The sequence below is a fragment of the Pezoporus flaviventris genome, unplaced genomic scaffold (genome assembly GCF_033815535.1).
Source record: "Pezoporus flaviventris isolate CSIRO_AGI_PZ_B2104156 unplaced genomic scaffold, CSIRO_AGI_Pfla_v1 ptg000223l, whole genome shotgun sequence".
NCBI classification, from domain to species: domain Eukaryota; kingdom Metazoa; phylum Chordata; class Aves; order Psittaciformes; family Psittacidae; genus Pezoporus; species Pezoporus flaviventris.
Window position 1 is genome coordinate 450,032 of NW_026892771.1, and position 16,652 is coordinate 466,683.

Genomic DNA, 16,652 nt, shown 5'->3' on the forward strand with positions numbered 1-16,652 from the left:
TTGTTATTCCGACCCCATTCCCACCACGTATCAAAGCGGCATCCCTTTTGCTGTCATGGCAGAGTGAAAGGACAACCAGATGACCAATGTGAGCTATTTTCCAGTGCCAAATAAATACATTTGTCTGCTGCAAGGTAGGGATTCTGCTGAACTCAGTGATGATGCTTATACAACATAAACCAAAGATCACCAAAGGCCTTTCCAAAGGAATTCTTGCATCCTGGGCTTTCAGTCTCTGCCTAGAGAGGAGGAATGGCACAATGGAGCTGGACCAGGCAGACATCAACTTCCCAAGAAAATGAAGAGGGTGAGCACAGTGCAAACCTCAGGCTCGCAGTGAACACCACAGGGCTGCAAAAGCCCCAGTGAAAGGAGGGATTCAAGTCATAGGGACGCAGTTTACCTACAACTAAGAGAAGATTTCTTCCAAATGATGTTTAATCTACTCCATTAATGAGCAAACCCAAAGAACTCCAGCACAAAGCAGCCTGTGCTCTCCTGGTGTCTTGGGGAGCAGATGCTGTTCCTTGTTACCAAGGCAGCGTGCAGCAGCTGCCTGCTTTGATGGAACCAGCACTCAGTGCCCTGCCAGGAGGACCACAGTAAATCAATCTGTGGATCTCAGTAAATATTAGTCAATCTCAGTAAAGGTGCTTAATGGAGCTCAGTAAAAATGAACTCCACAGCTTTGTGCTGCTGAAAAAAAAGGGCTAATAATGAAAAAATGAGAACTATGGAGCTGCAGACAATCCCTTCTGCCTGGAGCAGCTGGGCCAGCTGAAGAGCAGCTCTGAGCTGGAATCCAAATGTGTGTCCCATCCTTCCGACATCTGTCTCCTCTGGGCTCCTGGCTCTGACACTCAGTGTGAATGCTCCCGCAAGTGATGCTGCAAATCAACCAGCTCTGCTGTGAAAGAGCTGAAAGAGCAGATCTGCCCAAACTGGGTCACTGTGTTTGTGCACAGTGGAGCCAGGCTGAGAGAGCTGGGCTGGGGCAGCCTGGACAAGAGAAGGCTCCTGTAGGGGAGACCTTAGAGCAGCTCCAGTGCCTAAAGGGGCTGCAGGAAACCTGGAGAGGGGCTTTGGGCAAGGGCCTGTAGGGACAGGCCAAGGGGAATGGCTTTAACCTGCCAGAGGGGAGACTGAGATGAGCTCTTAGGCAGAAGCTCTTCCCTGTGAGGGTGCTGAGGCGCTGGCACAGGGTGCCCAGAGAAGCTGTGGCTGCCCCATCCCTGGCAGTGTTCAAGGCCAGGTTGGACACAGGGGCTTGGAGCAAGCTGCTCCAGTGGAAGGGGTCCCTGCCCGTGGCAGGGGTTGGAGCTGGAGGAGCTTTAAGGTCCTTTCCAACCCAAACCAGTCTGGGATATTATGATTCCCAGCTTGCTCCGGTCATATGAGCAGTTGCGCTAACAAGCTAAGGTCAGCTCAGTCCTGCTGCCCAGAGGATGGTGGTGAGGAGCTAAGGACAGGCTGAAGGTAAAAACCTGCCCAACTGCAAATTAAAATACTAATACTCCAGGACAACCTAAACCCCCAAGAACATTCGGAGCTTCAGCTTCAAGGTAGTCTTCTCTGAGCTGAATTATGTCTTGGCCTGACACTGACTCCTCCAGACTGAAACAGTCAGAGCCTCACACTCTGGGTCACATAGAAGGGGTATGAAGATAGGGATTATTTTGCCCTTCCACATGGAGGAGAGGGTGTTCACAAGCAACACTGACAGACATTAGGCCCTACCCTCCTATTACGCTTGGGAAGTAGCCTGTTGGTACTTGAGCTGTCTCATTCAAATGATCTAAACTCTTTGCTGATGCGCATTTATTGACGTGAATAAGCAATGCTGGATTAGATCCACTCAAAGCTGTAAAGTGAGTCTGGGGACATGAATGTAAATCCAAGTACACAAAAACCCCCAAAGGATAACCTGAAATAAGGGTCTAAGCAAATCCAGATATCCACTAAGATCTTTATCAAAGCCCAAATTGACAATGACAGAGCTTATCAATTCTTGGTCTCAACATACCTGTAGACTTGTCCTGACTGTCACTACCAGCTTCAGCCAGGAAGGGAATTTCCCAATCATCTTGCTCAGGAATGATACTATGGTGTCTCCATAATCTGGCTTGTGAAATTCAGCCTCATTTAAACCATCAATTAATATAATGAAATCTTCATCAGGGATCTTCCTCTCTGTGAGAAAGAGAAAAAGCCTTTATCTGAAAGGCAAGACATGCAACTACAATGTACTGCAAAGTCACTACAGTGGTTTAAAGCACCATCAGGTACTGCTAAAGGAGAAAGACACAGCAGCAGCTCCTTTTTATGGTACATGACACAGAGGCAGGCGACACATACAGTTTCAATTCAACACACACAACTGTTGCCTCAGATAGAGCAGCTAACCACTTTTAAACATTACTTCCTCCACAAAGTCCAATGTTACTTGATGCGAATCAGTACCTTGTGGAGAAGTTTTACTAAACACACTGCTCGTGGTTCTTTATTGTTTTAATATTAAACTCTCCCCCTGATGTCAGCCTGGCTTCATTTCTGCAACTGCTGAATGAAGCTGCCCCAAGAAGTTCACCCCCCCAGCACCTCCAGATCCTTCCAGTCTTGGCATCTGCCCTCTGGGCGCTGACTTCTTGATGGATGAAGGTCTTTGCAAGCATCGTGAAGCAAAAGCAAGGCTGATTCAAAGGCCAAGACATCATCTGAGGAGAGTAAACCATCACTCTGCGTGGGGGGGTCGGGCAGGCAACAGTTTGGAGGTTACAGCCTCTGTTCAAAATGACTCTGACTTCCAGGCCTGTAAAGCACTTTGATCCCACACCCATACCTTTTACAAAGCCTCTTTAATAAATGCGTTGAGGGGAACAAAAAAGATCCCACAAAAAGCACGCTTTTTAACCAGGGTTATTTTGCTGCTGGTGAACACTGATGTAGACAATGAAGTCAGTGTTTCCACAGCAGATGCTGGGCATAGCTCCTGCTCAGCTATAACTAACAGAAAGGTTCTTCTGGACTTGCATCTTAAGCTCAAGTGGTATCTTCTCAAAGGTAATCTTCCCTAATAAAAATGGGTGGGAAACAGGACATCTGAGTCCACTGTTAACATATGCTGTTAACATGGTACTACAGATGCTGAGCTATATAAAGCTTGCTCTTCTTTATGAAGTACCATGACTAAATCTTGCTATCAAAAAGCTCAGTACTCCCAATAGCAGGTGGGCTCTTTAAATTGCATCAGGAAATTCTCTATAAGCACAAGATGTTCACTGATGACAGGAGCACCTCTGTGGTGTTCCAGGAAGAGCAGAAACACGTAAATACCTTGTGTTTGGTACTGCTGAGCATCTTGTCCTTGCCTGACATTACCCAGCTACATTTATTTCCTAAGGCACTGTTCATATCCCTATGAAAAACATGTATTTTGCATGAAAATGACCACAGACTTCCGTTAACTTCTCAGTAAGGTTATTTGGTACACTATGACCCTCTGAAAGCTTGGAGTGAATATGGAGCTTGAGTTTTATACCCGCATCTCATGTTTCTCATAAAGCCTGAGGGAGAGAGGAGAAAGCAGGGAGTAGGGGAAGAATCAGAACTTTCTTCTCCTACATATACATCTTTGAGAAACAAGAATCTAACTTTCTCAGTCACAGTCACCATAAACAGCTACACAGTAATCTTGTCCCAGTAGCACTAAAGCTTCAAAAGCACCTTGTAAAAGACCTGTTGATGTATTTACAGAGTCTTGAATGTGACATGTTTTAAAGCCAGTTTCCAGACACTGTTCACTTTGGTACAGAACACTGGGTGCAGAGCAGCTCGCCAGTACTGTCCATCAGCAGGGCTGGAAGGTGGGAGTCCTGATCACTGGCTCCCCTGGAGCTGTATTCAGTGCAGAGCACAAGAAGGGAAGAAGAAAAAGGCTTTTCTCTACCCTCCAAAATTTAAGACCAGAATAATATGCATCAGAGAGTGGTTCTGAGTTGGAAGGGACCTTAAAGATCATCTAATTCCAACGCCCCTGCCGCAAGATGCTCTGATTCAAGAGTTGAAATACCTCCTAAGGATTTACTGTAATAACCAGGAATTCTTTTCCTTTGGAACAGTGGTTCCTAAATGTATCTTCTTTTTTCACCAGAAGTGTTGGTAGGGAAGAGTAGCCACACTACTCCTACAGTGACATTTCTCCATGCCAGGAAAATCAACTGTGCTGGCTCCACGTCTGCTTTGTGCCTGGTGGAATCACACGTGTTGGACCCAGCTGCTGCTGCTCAGAGTTTGGATGCTGTGCTCTGAAGAGCTGATTTCAGCAACAGGGCTTTGAATCTAGTGGAAGGTGCATCCATTTCATGTTGGCTCCTACACTGTGATATGGAAGGTGGTAACAACAAATTATCTGAGCTGTTACTGCAGCCAACCTGCAGTACGGTGTTTGGATAACCATGGTTTTGCAGGACAAGAGAGTCCTCAACTCTGCGGTGCTCTGACAGTTTTCATGGCAACGAGCAAAGAAATCTAGCCATTGTCACAAGGAATTAGTTGTGTCTTGCAGAGAAAAGAAGGAAAAGGAGACAAAGCCAATGTTGCATTAGAAAAAGCTCTGAAGCCTGTAATCAGGATAAGGCTTGTTACAAACCTCCCTGGAAGCTTACCCAGGGGATTTATGGACTTTCATGCTATCAGTTCGTTTGGTGAAAGCTTCGAATTCTCAAAAGCCCACTAAATAATGGCAGGGAATCATAGAATCAACCAGGTTGGAAAAGACCTTTAAGATCATCAAGTCAACCATTCCCCGTTGCATTGGGAGGAGAAGGGTGCTTAACCCCTTGCTTCCATACACACATGGTTTCCCAGCTCCTGCAGAACCCGGCTCTTCCCTGCAGCTCTTGGGATGTGACCCACAAGCATTAATCTATCACTTCCCCAAAAAGCCAAAAAAATAAGGTGTGTGGGAGCTCAGGGAAAGTGCATGGAATGTCAAGGGCTGGGTCAGGTGGAGAAGAGAAGGCTCCTGAAGGGGAGACCTTAGTGCCTAAAGGGGCTACAGAAACCTGGAGAGGGGCTTTGGACAAGGGCCTGTAGGGACAGGACGAGGAAGAATGGGTTAAAATTGAAACAGGGGAGATTTGGGTTGGAGATAAGGCAGAAGCTCTTCCCTGTGAGGGTGCTGAGGCGCTGGCACAGGGTGCCCAGAGAAGCTGCGGCTGCCCCATCCCTGGCAGTGTTCAAGGCCAGGTTGGACACAGGGGCTTGGAGGAAGCTGTTCTGGTGGAAGGGGTCCCTGCCCGTGGCAGGGGGTGGAGCTGGATGAGCTTTAAGGTCCCTTCAACCCAAACCAGTCTGGGATTCTCTCCATGATTACAATACCTTTGTGCAGGTTCTCCAAGGGCTCCAGGACTCCCCTGCGGAAGGAGGCCATGGGGTCCTGCACGCAGGACCTCAGGCTCAGCATGCTCTGCAGGTGGGGCTCTCGCAGGAGCTGCTCCCTGTAGGCGACGAACTGGGGCGAGCGGCAGAGCAGCGCGGCCACGTTGTGCACAAACTCCGGCACCAGGCAGGTGTAGGCATTGTCAGCCTGGCAGTAGTGATAAGCAACGACCTGGTGAAGAGAGAAAGAACAAAACCCACAGCTTCATCAGGGCAGGGTGGGCAAAGCAGCGGTCTCGATTTGCTGAGCCTGATGCATCGTGGCAGGTGAGGTCTTTAGGAGAAGTGAGTGCTAACTCCCTGTGACATAAATCCAGGCGAATCAGCTGGGAAAACCAGGCACTGATCTGAGGAATGACTGGACCTGCCGCTGGAGGAATAAATGGAGTGAAGCTGTAGCTGCTCACAGAGACAGACAGTGACAGACAGTGACACAGGCGGAGCCCACAGCGAGCAGGGAGCGCTAGGACTGTGCTCCAAGCTCTGGTTAAGTGCTCACTGTCACTAATAACGTGCGATTGTTTCCTTGAACTTATTTATTATTTGCTGTTTGCAAATGTCAAGCTCTGTAGGGGCAGGCAGAGAGCACCCACTGAGGACCTGACATCAAGGCAGCACCTGCAAAGGACAGATCCCCACGAAGGAGGGGGCATCAGAGTTACTGCACATTCGTGAGCCCTCACTAAGAAAACCAATTTAATAGGGAAAAACAAGGGAGAACTTCCTCTTTCCCCAAGTCACCTCAATTTCCAGCTGCCAGGTCAAACAGCCTTTTCCTGCTCCACTGGGTTTTCTTTCCAAATGTCACTGGCAGCATCCAAAACTGTCCCAGCAAGGCAGGAGGGAGCAGTTTTGTACCAAACCCCTCCAGAAGGCATGGAGCTGCTGTGAGGGCTGGAGCAGCTCTGCTCTGGAGCCAGGCTGAGAGCTGGGCTGGGGCAGCCTGGAGAAGAGAAGGCTCCTGAAGGGGAGACCTGAGAGCAGCTCCAGTGCCTGAAGGGGCTGCAGGAAACCTGGAGAGGGGCTTGGGGCAAGGGATGTAGGGACAGGCCAAGGGGAATGGCTTTAACCTGCCAGAGGGGAGACTGAGATGAGCTCTTAGGCAGAAGCTCTTCCCTGTGAGGGTGCTGAGGCGCTGGCACAGGGTGCCCAGAGAAGCTGTGGCTGCCCCATCCCTGGCAGTGTTCAAGGCCAGGTTGGACACAGGGGCTTGGAGCAAGCTGCTCTAGTGGAAGGTGTCCCTGCCTGTGGCAGGGGTTGGAGCTGGAGGAACTTTAAGGTCCTTTCCCACCCAAACCACTCTTTGATTCCATGAAGAGCACCACTGCCCTGGAGCACAGAATATTGCATAAACCACATTTCTGAACCTGGGAACACCATACAGCCAAGGACACTGCACACGTGAGATTGCTGTGGCTTTCCTGGATGCCGTGTGCACTCACATGGAATGTGTCCCATGCTGCGGGCCATGATTAGGGCTCTCTGGCTTTACACCTGCAATAAGCAGCCCCCAGTTCACAGCAGACGGGGTGATGCATCCAGCCTCTGAGCTCTGTGATTGTGAAGCGTGGTACCAAGAAAGGAAGCCATCAGGCTGTGGGGTCCTCACACACTGCTGGCTCAGTGCTGGCTTTTAACTAATAATATATGAAATTACCAATGTGGTCTAATGCAACAATTTCCTTTCACACTCACAATGAGCTGTGATGCACAGAGTGCTGATGGAGGTAGGGTTTTATTTCAGTTACCAAGCCCTAATACATATGGCTTAAGCTTCAGTGGATACCTCCAAATTCCTAACAGATTTTTTCCTACCAGTTAAAATGTAATTTATTCCCTTAGAGAATAGCACTGGGTAAAGCAATAATGAAGGCAGCTATTTCTTTTCAACAACCCTATTTATTTGGGGATTATAACGTGTGGAGTCCATAGCACAAAGTTCTTAAGTGGCCATCCCTTGATATCAGGTACCCAGTAACAGAAACCACATTGCTGTAAGCAGAGCTCTAGCTCCCTCACAGTAAAGGGAATGGTCACTGCTGGATATTGGGACATACTCCAGTTACAACTCAGCTAACTTAAGCCCCTTCATGTCCACTCTCGATCCTCGTGCTGGATTTACTGATCTATTGAGTAAGCCTTAAACTGCAGGTTAAATGCAAAGCTCAATAGGTGGATCTGAAGCAATGAAGATCTGGGAAAAGCATTTTGAGAACATCAGAAATGTGACTGCACCAAAATTCATCTTGATGTTATTTATTCCCCGTGACATTTTCTCCACCTTCAAATCAGAGAAGCTGCCAAAAGCCAGCGCTGTGAGCTCAGCCTGGTGCTAGGAATCGAGCTCCTCACCGACAGAGCCAGAGCTGGGTGGGAAACACTTTTGTCACCAGAGAATCTTCCACCTTCCACTGGAGCAGCTTGCTCCAAGCCCCTGCATCCAACCTGGCCTTGAACACTGCCAGGGATGGGGCAGCCACAGCTTCTCTGGGCACCCTGTGCCAGCGCCTCAGCACCCTCACAGGGAAGAGCTTCTGCCTAAGAGCTCATCTCAGTCTCCCCTCTGGCAGGTTAAAGCCATTCCCCTTGGCCTAGCACTGGTAAAACTATCCTGTAAAACTTTCCAAGGTCTCAAAGCACTTCCCTGTTCCTTGGGAATGAAGCCAGGCTTAAAGTGCAAAGTGAATGGAAGAGACCTCAGGACAACCAATAGGTTCATGTTGATGGGGCCCATCCCCAAACAGGTTCAAACCCTGTTATTTCTCCCCTGTATTATGTGGACACCTTTAAGACCCAGCTGCTCATGCTCTGGAGAAGGCCTTTTCCCAGTTATTTCACTTTATATATTTAGATACTAAATAACTTTACACTGAAAAATTCTGCTCTCCATAAAAGCTGATTTTTCCATAAATCCAACTGCTCTGCTTTCAAAAACTGCTTGAAAAAATCCCAACCCTCTCTCACCATCAACAAAACCCTTGAATTAAACATTTCATTTTACCTAGGAACTCTGTTACCAGGGAACAGCGCGTTCTTCCAAAGGGATGGACATGGCTGCATGTTGGGACCAGGAAACATCCACTGTTGCCCAATACGATTCAAGGCATCATTTTTCTCCTTTCAGTTTGAACTTTGTCATCACATAGCACCAAACACTATAAACAGTGAACTGGACCTGCAAAACCTTTAGACTCCATTCCAGTCATCAGGTTTGTTCAATCATTTTATAGTCTTTGCTCTAACATTTCATTAAGCTTCAATCACTGGGTTGCAAACAGGAAATACACAACACCCGTCAGTGACCCTAACACAGAAGTGACAAGGATGGGAAAAGTAACACCCAGATGGAGGGAAGTGCTCAAGAGATCTGTTTATGTCATCGTTCCAAGGGCTGAGGATGCAGTTTCAACACGTCGAGTGACTCCGCACTGAGCAAGCAAGGCATTATGTTGTTTATATGAAACATCAAATGCCAAGAAGTTACAAACTTGGACAGCTTCCTTTCTTGCTTGAAAGGGAGCTTCCAAACAATTCTCTCTCGTATGGGGCATGTTTTACTTGCAGTGGTTACCTCCTCCGGCTGGCTACACACCACATTCCATTTATCAGGAGCTTTCTGGTAGCCAATTTATTCTAACCATTAATGATGTGTTCTAGAGCTTGAGAAACACCAGATGTGGTGAAGGCAGTGCAAAGCCTCTAACAGACCATGGCCACTGTTCAGCACAGCCCCATTCTCTCCTGAAGTGCGGTCAAGGAGCACCAAACCTCCCATTTCCTCAGAAATGACACAAACTTCAGCTTCTGAATTGCTAAAGCACAATTATGACAGACATTCATAGGTCTCTTTAGGTGTTAAATCCAGCAGATCTTCACGAGCCTCTTCTTCCAACCCTTCCAACACCAGCCATTCTATTCTATTCAGAGGCCACAACCTCTTCCCATTTCTCCCTTCATCCAGCCTCGTGTAACCTTCAACTTCCCACCATGCTTTCTGCTGTCCTTCCATTGGATGCAGCCCTCATGTCCCATCCTGACACATAGATGTTTCACGTTTCTTCCTGCACCTCTCCTCCCCACACCATGCAAACTGCGCTCCACATCTCCAAGGCCAAGCTACTGATTTTCCTTGGCTTGGGCTCAGCTGAGCAGACATGGAAGAATTCCATGATATCAGAAAAAAAAGGGAGATTCCTTCATACAAGTCAGGACCTAGGGAAACAGCCGCTGGATGAGAAAGGAAGATGCTATTCCAAGGATAATGTAAAACGCCAGTGGAAGAGAAGGGGAAGACCTATGTGAACACAGCAGGAGAAAGAGGCTGAAGCAGGCACAGAGAGGAGAAAAAATGAAGTACAAAAGAGATTGTGCATCACCTATAAAGTACAGAGGGAGAGGAGAGACTCAACTGCAATGGGGGGGGAAGAAAACGACACATCAGGAGGAGCAGGAGACGACAACAGTGTGAGAAAGGCTGGAGAACATCGAGGGAGAAAAAGGGGCTGAAGGTGGCTCAAGGGAAATAAGTTATTTTTATTTAATAGGACAGGCCCATTTTAAGCAAGTCTCTGGCACTATCTGTTAATATCATCCCTTTGACATCCCACCTCTGGTGTCATTTAAGGGGCTGGAGCACCTCCCATACAAAGACAGGCAGAGAAAGTTGGGGCTGTTCAGCCTGGAGAAGAGAAGCTGCGTGGAGGCCTCAGAGCAGCTTCCAGTGGCTGAAGGGGGCTACAAGGATGCTGGAGAGGGACTCTTCATCAGGGACTGCAGTGATAGGACAAGGGGTGATGGGTTCAAACTGAAACAGGGAAAGTTCAGGCTGGAGATAAGGCAGAAGCTCTTCCCTGGGAGGGTACTGAGGCGCTGGCACAGGGTGCCCAGAGAAGCTGTGGCTGCCCCATCCCTGGCAGTGTTCAAGGCCAGGTTGGACACAGGGGCTTGGAGCAAGCTGCTCCAGTGGAAGGTGTGCCTGCCTGTGGCAGGGATTGGAGCTGGAGGAGCTTTAAGGTCCCTTCAACCCAAACCATTCTATGACCCTATTTGTCTCAGCCTTCTTCACTGTACTGTGCAAGGAGGCCATTCTGCAAACCACCTCTCCAAAGGACCAACCTCACAGATCCGAGCTTGCAGCAACACCCCAGTTCCTCCACTGCTTCTATGTTGTATTTTAACCCTATTTCTGTACCTAATAAAATCTCTCTTTTCTTTTTGACCCATACAAAATAGCTTCAAACGAATTCAGTATAATGATTTCTCTGCCATTTGCCAGGCTGTAATAATGGAAATGAAAATCAGCACTGCTGTATTTTATCCATTGCACATGACCGTGCATGGATGTGGTGACCCAGTTTATTGGGAATGTTCATTACTTTTACATAGTGGAATGTGCCAGTAAATGCCCTCTGAAACTCATTAGTGTCGCAGGGCATCAAGGCTCAAAGTAATGAATCCCCCACCTCTATAAGGTACTCCCTCTTGGTTTTAACTATGCCTGTAGCAACCATAATGCCTCTTTGGCCTATGGCTTGGAGGATGGGGAGAAGAGCATCCAAAGCCACCAGCCGTGCTCAGCACCAGCTGAGTGCACTAATGCAATGGATGTACAGCTCCTCACCAGCTGCTCTACGTAAGGTACAACCCATTAGTGCAGCAGAGCTGGCTTTCAAGCCCATTTGTTTAAGTGCTGCTACCACAAGTAACCACAGAGCATCCAGAAAGCCAAAGAATGTAGCTGTTCAATGGGTTATTTAAAACTGCAGAGCAGATCCATTAAAAATCCTCTGTGAGTAAAGGACAAAACCTTCAGGGAAAATAGAGAAGGTGACCCTAAGCAGAGAGGACACGGTTTAGGCTTCTTCCTTAGAGCTGAACTGATCTCAACTTGGGCTACTGTACCTCTGAAAGGCACTGGTGCCCCTTGCTGAAAGGCAAAGGCCACGTATTTGTGGATCAGTGTTTTTCAATGCAGGGTTGGTGGGAAAGCTTCTCATTTAACTTCTCTGAGGTAAAGGACCAGCTCTGGACAAGAAATATTGTGTCACCATCCCTGGAAGTATTTAAAAGACATGTAGATGTGGCATTGAGGGACATGATCTAGTGGTGAACTTGGCACCATGGTTAGACATGATAATCTTAAGGGTCTTTTCCAACCTAAATGATGCTGTGATTCTAGCATCATGCTTCAGCTGAGTGCACCAGTCCAAGTTATACATTGCCCAGCATCATCTGGAGCAAGAAAGGCAGCTCTGCAAGGACAGCCAGGTGGAAATGAAGTTAAGAAGTATTTTAATGGTAAAAGCTTAAACAGTGGAAAGACAGAAGAAGCAAGATGTGACACGGGAGAGGTGTGGAGCTGCCTTTGGACAGGATCTTAGCTTTAAAATCATTCAGATTCACACCTTTTTTCCTCCCAGTCCCACCTTACAGTCATTCCATGCTATCAGGCAATATGTTTACAAGCAATGAGCAGAAGTAGATGGGCTCACGGTTACGTGAAGCTCTTTGTTCAGCTCTCTGTGACTACCTCACCTGGAAAGCTGGGCTGCATCTATCACAGTGAAGGAGCCAAGTCTGACTTGGCGTTGCAGGAGAACTGGCAGCCTGCTCACTTGAAATCCATTCAGCAACCCTGCAAACTGATTTCCATAACACATGCATATATATTAAACCAAAAGACTAACCAAGCAGTTCTGCCAGAAATGCTTATGTTTTACTTGCAAGTGTCAAGATGGGTGTTGCAATGTGAGTAGTTTTGTTCGTGACTTTTGAGAGCTTGCCAGATCTGGAATGACAACTGCTCTTGTTCTCCCCTTCCTTTAAGCGTCTCTACTCCATGCTATGGTACAAACCCCTCCCGAGACAAGGGATGGAGGAAAAGCTGCAGAGAAACTTCCCCAGCTCTGGAGTCCACTGCTGAGCACTGGGATCTGGTACATGTCCCCATGCTCCTCACCACGACTGGTGGGAAGTCCATCAGCAACGGCTGCCTCGGCTCCAGCTCAGAGGCAGGAGAAGCTTATGAGTGAAAGGGAAAAAAGGGGATTGTTCCCAGCAAGGGGGTTAACGTTACCTTTAAAATTTGGGAGCTGATCCACAGAAATCCCTCCTAAGAAGCTTTTAACATTCCCATACCCTTAGTATTTTCCTTGCAAGGACATGGAAGGCGAAGCATTTCCATCTTGATGCCTCAAGGCACTATGTCCATCATGCAGCCCTGAATGTGACCCTGGTGTCACAGCAAGACTTTGAACTTTGCCTTTCCCTTAACATAACCAAAACGATCACCAAGAGCTGGAGCAGATGGGACGATGCTCCAGGGAACGATGCAAAGGCATTATTGTACTTCCAGCATTTTTGCCACTCAAGGCAGAATCACTCTGCTTCCACTTCCAAAATATGAGTAAGATGGGCTCGTGGGAAGAGGAATGACAAAACAAACAGAGCAGGGACGAGGACTGACAAAACGAACGGAGCAATCCCAATATTAAACTCCTCGTTTTCTGTCATCCTTTCAGGAGAAACTACTGCAAAGCCTGAAGAGGATCCAACCCTTCCTACCAACATCAGTGTGGCAAAAGTCTCCGTTTCCGACCAAAGAGAGGGACTGACACAAGAGAAAAACAGCACAGGGTGCCCAGAGAAGCTGTGGCTGCCCCATCCCTGGCAGTGTTCAAGGCCAGCTTGGACACAGGGGCTTGGAGCAAGCTGCTCCAGTGGAAGGTGTCCCTGCCCGTGGCAGGGGTTGGAGCTGGATGAGCTTTAAGGTCCCTTCCAACACAAACCAGTCTGATTATATAAATCATGGAGCACTTTGAACTCTTCCCTAAGAATACAACAAAGTAATGCTCTTTTCCAGCATGGGTGGGGCTTCTCCTGGGCAGTCATTACTTATTTCTAAAATGAATTAGTTGCTCATCTCTGACAAGAGCTAAAAGCAACCCTTTGCCCCCAAGAAGTTCCTGCATGAAGAACGGGCAGGAAAATACAACCCTGAGTAATCCAGAGGAGGAAAAGCAACTGTTCACCTTTCATTTCTGTCAGCAGAAAGACACCACTGCTGAGTTTGGGGATAAGTGACATTTGCAGAAGGCATGGAGTGGGTGAGAGGGGCGTTGTGCTTCCCACTGGCATTCTGGAGCCTGCACCAACCTTTACTTCAGCCCGTTGAGAGTGTTCTTACTCTCCTATCATAACAGTCTGCATTTCTGTAGCACAATGACCACAGCACAACCTGCTCTGCTCAGTGCAAGCAGAGGTGGAACATCTGCACACAGCTTTATCTGGCTCCTCACATGTTTCATACATCTCCTACAATATTCCTGACAACTGCAGTTGCCCATCACTGTCAACACTTTCTTCTCTGCTTCAATTCTGACTCCAGTCTTAATGCAACTGCAAAACACACATGGCCAAGAAATACTTCTCCAATGAGACTCAGCTGTGGGTCATTCTTTCTTTCCTTCACTTCCTTGGGCTCTTTTTAGCTCAGCTGGTTGAACAAAACCTGTTTTAATTAGGCCATCAGCAATTCCTTTTTATTCCACACCTACTGGTACAGGCATATGCTGCTCTTTCCCTTCCCCCTGCATCAAAGGACATTCCACTTCAGTTCTTTTCCTTCTTTTCTTTCTTAGATTAGATTTTGGAGAGCTTTTGGCTTATCTATGGGAAAGGTTTTCCTAAACTGTCCCCAAGAATGTGGCCCCAGACATTCAGATTAGGCAGCTCAATTATTTTAACTGGCTATTTTTACTACTGTCTATCAAGACATTCAGTGTATTCGCTCCGTTTAAGAGCTCAGCATCTTCAAAGCCTCTTATGAACAGCAAATTCGCATGATCTCTCAAAAGCAAGTGAGCTGTGATTTGAGTTCCTGAATGAGGCGATCACACACGGAACAAAGAGCTAAACACTGTTATTTTAATGGATTTGCAATTCCCTTGCCAGGTCAGTAATCCTTTTTGTCCCAGCGTCACTCAGAGACTTCAAACCCCACAGCTGGGATGGAATAGTCAGTGTTTGTTTTATCTAGCAGGACATCATACGGCACGGTTCCTCCTCAGCAAATCAATTTATCTGCTGCTGACAGCAAGTATTCATCAGCGGTGATGCTGAGCTGTACCGCTCAGGAGGTTACTAAGAGTGCACTAAGCACACGACTTCCAGCTATCAATGTGACAAAACAGCCTCAATCATTTTATTCACCTTTATTTCCCTTCCTGAGGCTTGATAATCCATCAAACTGACTGATGTAGCGTGTGCGTTACTGTTTGTAGTGTGCACGTTACTGTTTGTAGCATGCTGCACAGCAGGTCTGATGCAGTAAAACCAGAACTGTTTACGATAAAGAACCATCAGGACCAACAGAGCTCAAGAAAAAGCCAACATGAAAACCATCAAACCAACAAAAAAAACCCCTCCTATACTGTCAGGTATTCACAAGAAGCTGGGTGGTTTGGGTTGGAAGGGACCTTAGAGCTCACCCTGTTCCAAACCCCATTCACCTTCCCTTAGTTCCAGCATTAGGACCTTTATCTGCATGGATCATTTTCAACAGGCAGGGAAAGGGATGCAGGCAGATGAGATGCTGGTCTCCAAGGAACCCAACAGGGCTAACGGCAAAGCTGGGAATAGACCCAAGGTCTCCAACTGCTGAATCGAGCCCTGCTGCTGCTCTGACTCATCCCAGCAACTGTTTGCTAAACACTATGGAGCCTCTCAGAAGTTCTGTATGCTGTGTCAGCTATTCGGGTAGAAGAAGCAATTCCAAGTACTCTAAGGTCACTCCTCAGCCTTGGCATTGATCTTTTTAGGAAGGCCTGATGTCTGGAAGCCAGTGACAGCTACTTCTGGAATGTGCCTCCATTTACTGGGAGATTAACAGTCATAGCAAAGGTCTGTAATCCTGCTGCTGGCACAAGACGTAGGACATCTTCCTAACTCATTTGTTAGGTTCTGACAGCAAAACACAGGATTTGCTTTGCAGAAGAAGTCTGGCATGGGGATGAGCAGGGCTTTAAAACCCTTTCCTAAAGGAGTCTGCAGCCAAGGGATAACAACCTATTTTGACTCTCTTTTTGGCTCTAAACATTGGTTCTTGCTCTTTTCTCAAGTGACCAGTGGTGCAAAAAAGCTTCAGTGCATGACGTATGCAGTGGATGTGACACTGTTTGGAAGAGCCATATCCCTTACCTTTTTCAGGAGGAAACTGAAGCTAGAACTGTATCCATTTATCAATTCCTCATCCTGAAGGATTACTTAAGCACTCGGGAAGAAAGTTGAGACAGATGAGATATTTGAAGCAGAGACAGCACACTTTATGGCCTTTCTGGTAGTCTGCAGCTAAAGATTTGCACGGAATATGATGACTAATGTGTCCTGACCAAAACCAGACCTGGCCATTGCATTCCTTTCAAGAACTCCATGCAGAAAAAGAGAGTATCAAGCCTTAATATCTATTTTTGCAGACATCACACACTCTCTGGCTTGCCATCTGTGTGCAGCAGAAAAGCAGATAAAACAAGACAGTATCTGGCACAAAGAGCCAAGCAAAACATGCCCTGGTAATAATTTAGAACAAAGACTTTGGCTGATATTTTCCTCTCCAAAGGGGGAGCAGGCAAAAGGAAAGCATTAACTGCTCACATCATCCCCAAAGGTGGAGGAGGAACAAGCTCCTCAGATTTCAAAGCACCAGAATAGCACCTTCCCACCACCACCAAAGCAGGGTTAAATCGCAGTAATGCAATAAAATTCAAGCTGTAAATCTCACCTACTGTGACAGTGTTATATACAACCCACTCTTACAGAATCACAGAATGGTTTGGTTGGAAGAGACCTTAAAGCTCATCCAGTTCCAACCCCCTGCCATGGGCAGGGACACCTTCCACACCTCCACTGCTCCAAGCCCCGTCCAACCTGGCCACAGCTTCTCTGGGCACCCTGTGCCAGCGCCTCAGCACCCTCACAGAGAAGAAATTCTGACTTATCTCCAACCCGAACTTCCCCTGTTTCAGTCTGGACCCATCACCCCTTGTCCTATTGCTCCAGTCCCTATGAACAGTCCCTCTCCAGCAGCCTTGTAGCCCCCTTCAGATACTGGAAGGCTGCTCTGATGTCCCCACTCAGCTTCTCTTCTCCAGGCTGAACAGCCCCAGCTTTCTCAGCCTGTCTTTGTATGGGAGGTGCTCCAGTCCCTGAGCATCCTC

General features: G+C 47.4%; 1 protein-coding gene and 1 long non-coding RNA gene across 12 annotated transcripts in view; one reads left to right on the top strand and one right to left on the bottom strand.

Moving 5' to 3' along the window:
• Positions 1-16,652, top strand: part of LOC133262769 (uncharacterized) — a 294,205-nt gene that overhangs the window by 274,057 nt on the left and 3,496 nt on the right. The gene's annotated exons all lie outside the window — the stretch shown is intronic.
• The window catches only part of TANC2 (tetratricopeptide repeat, ankyrin repeat and coiled-coil containing 2), a 222,719-nt gene that overhangs the window by 42,900 nt on the left and 163,167 nt on the right, over positions 1-16,652 (bottom strand). For all 11 annotated transcript variants that reach the window (XM_061442258.1, XM_061442255.1, XM_061442252.1 and 8 more), the window contains 2 exons: positions 5,380-5,611; positions 2,024-2,190 (listed from right to left, as the gene is read on the bottom strand). In XM_061442258.1, coding sequence (XP_061298242.1) covers positions 2,024-2,190; positions 5,380-5,611 — 399 coding nt within the window. The remainder of the gene's footprint in view (positions 1-2,023; positions 2,191-5,379; positions 5,612-16,652) is intronic.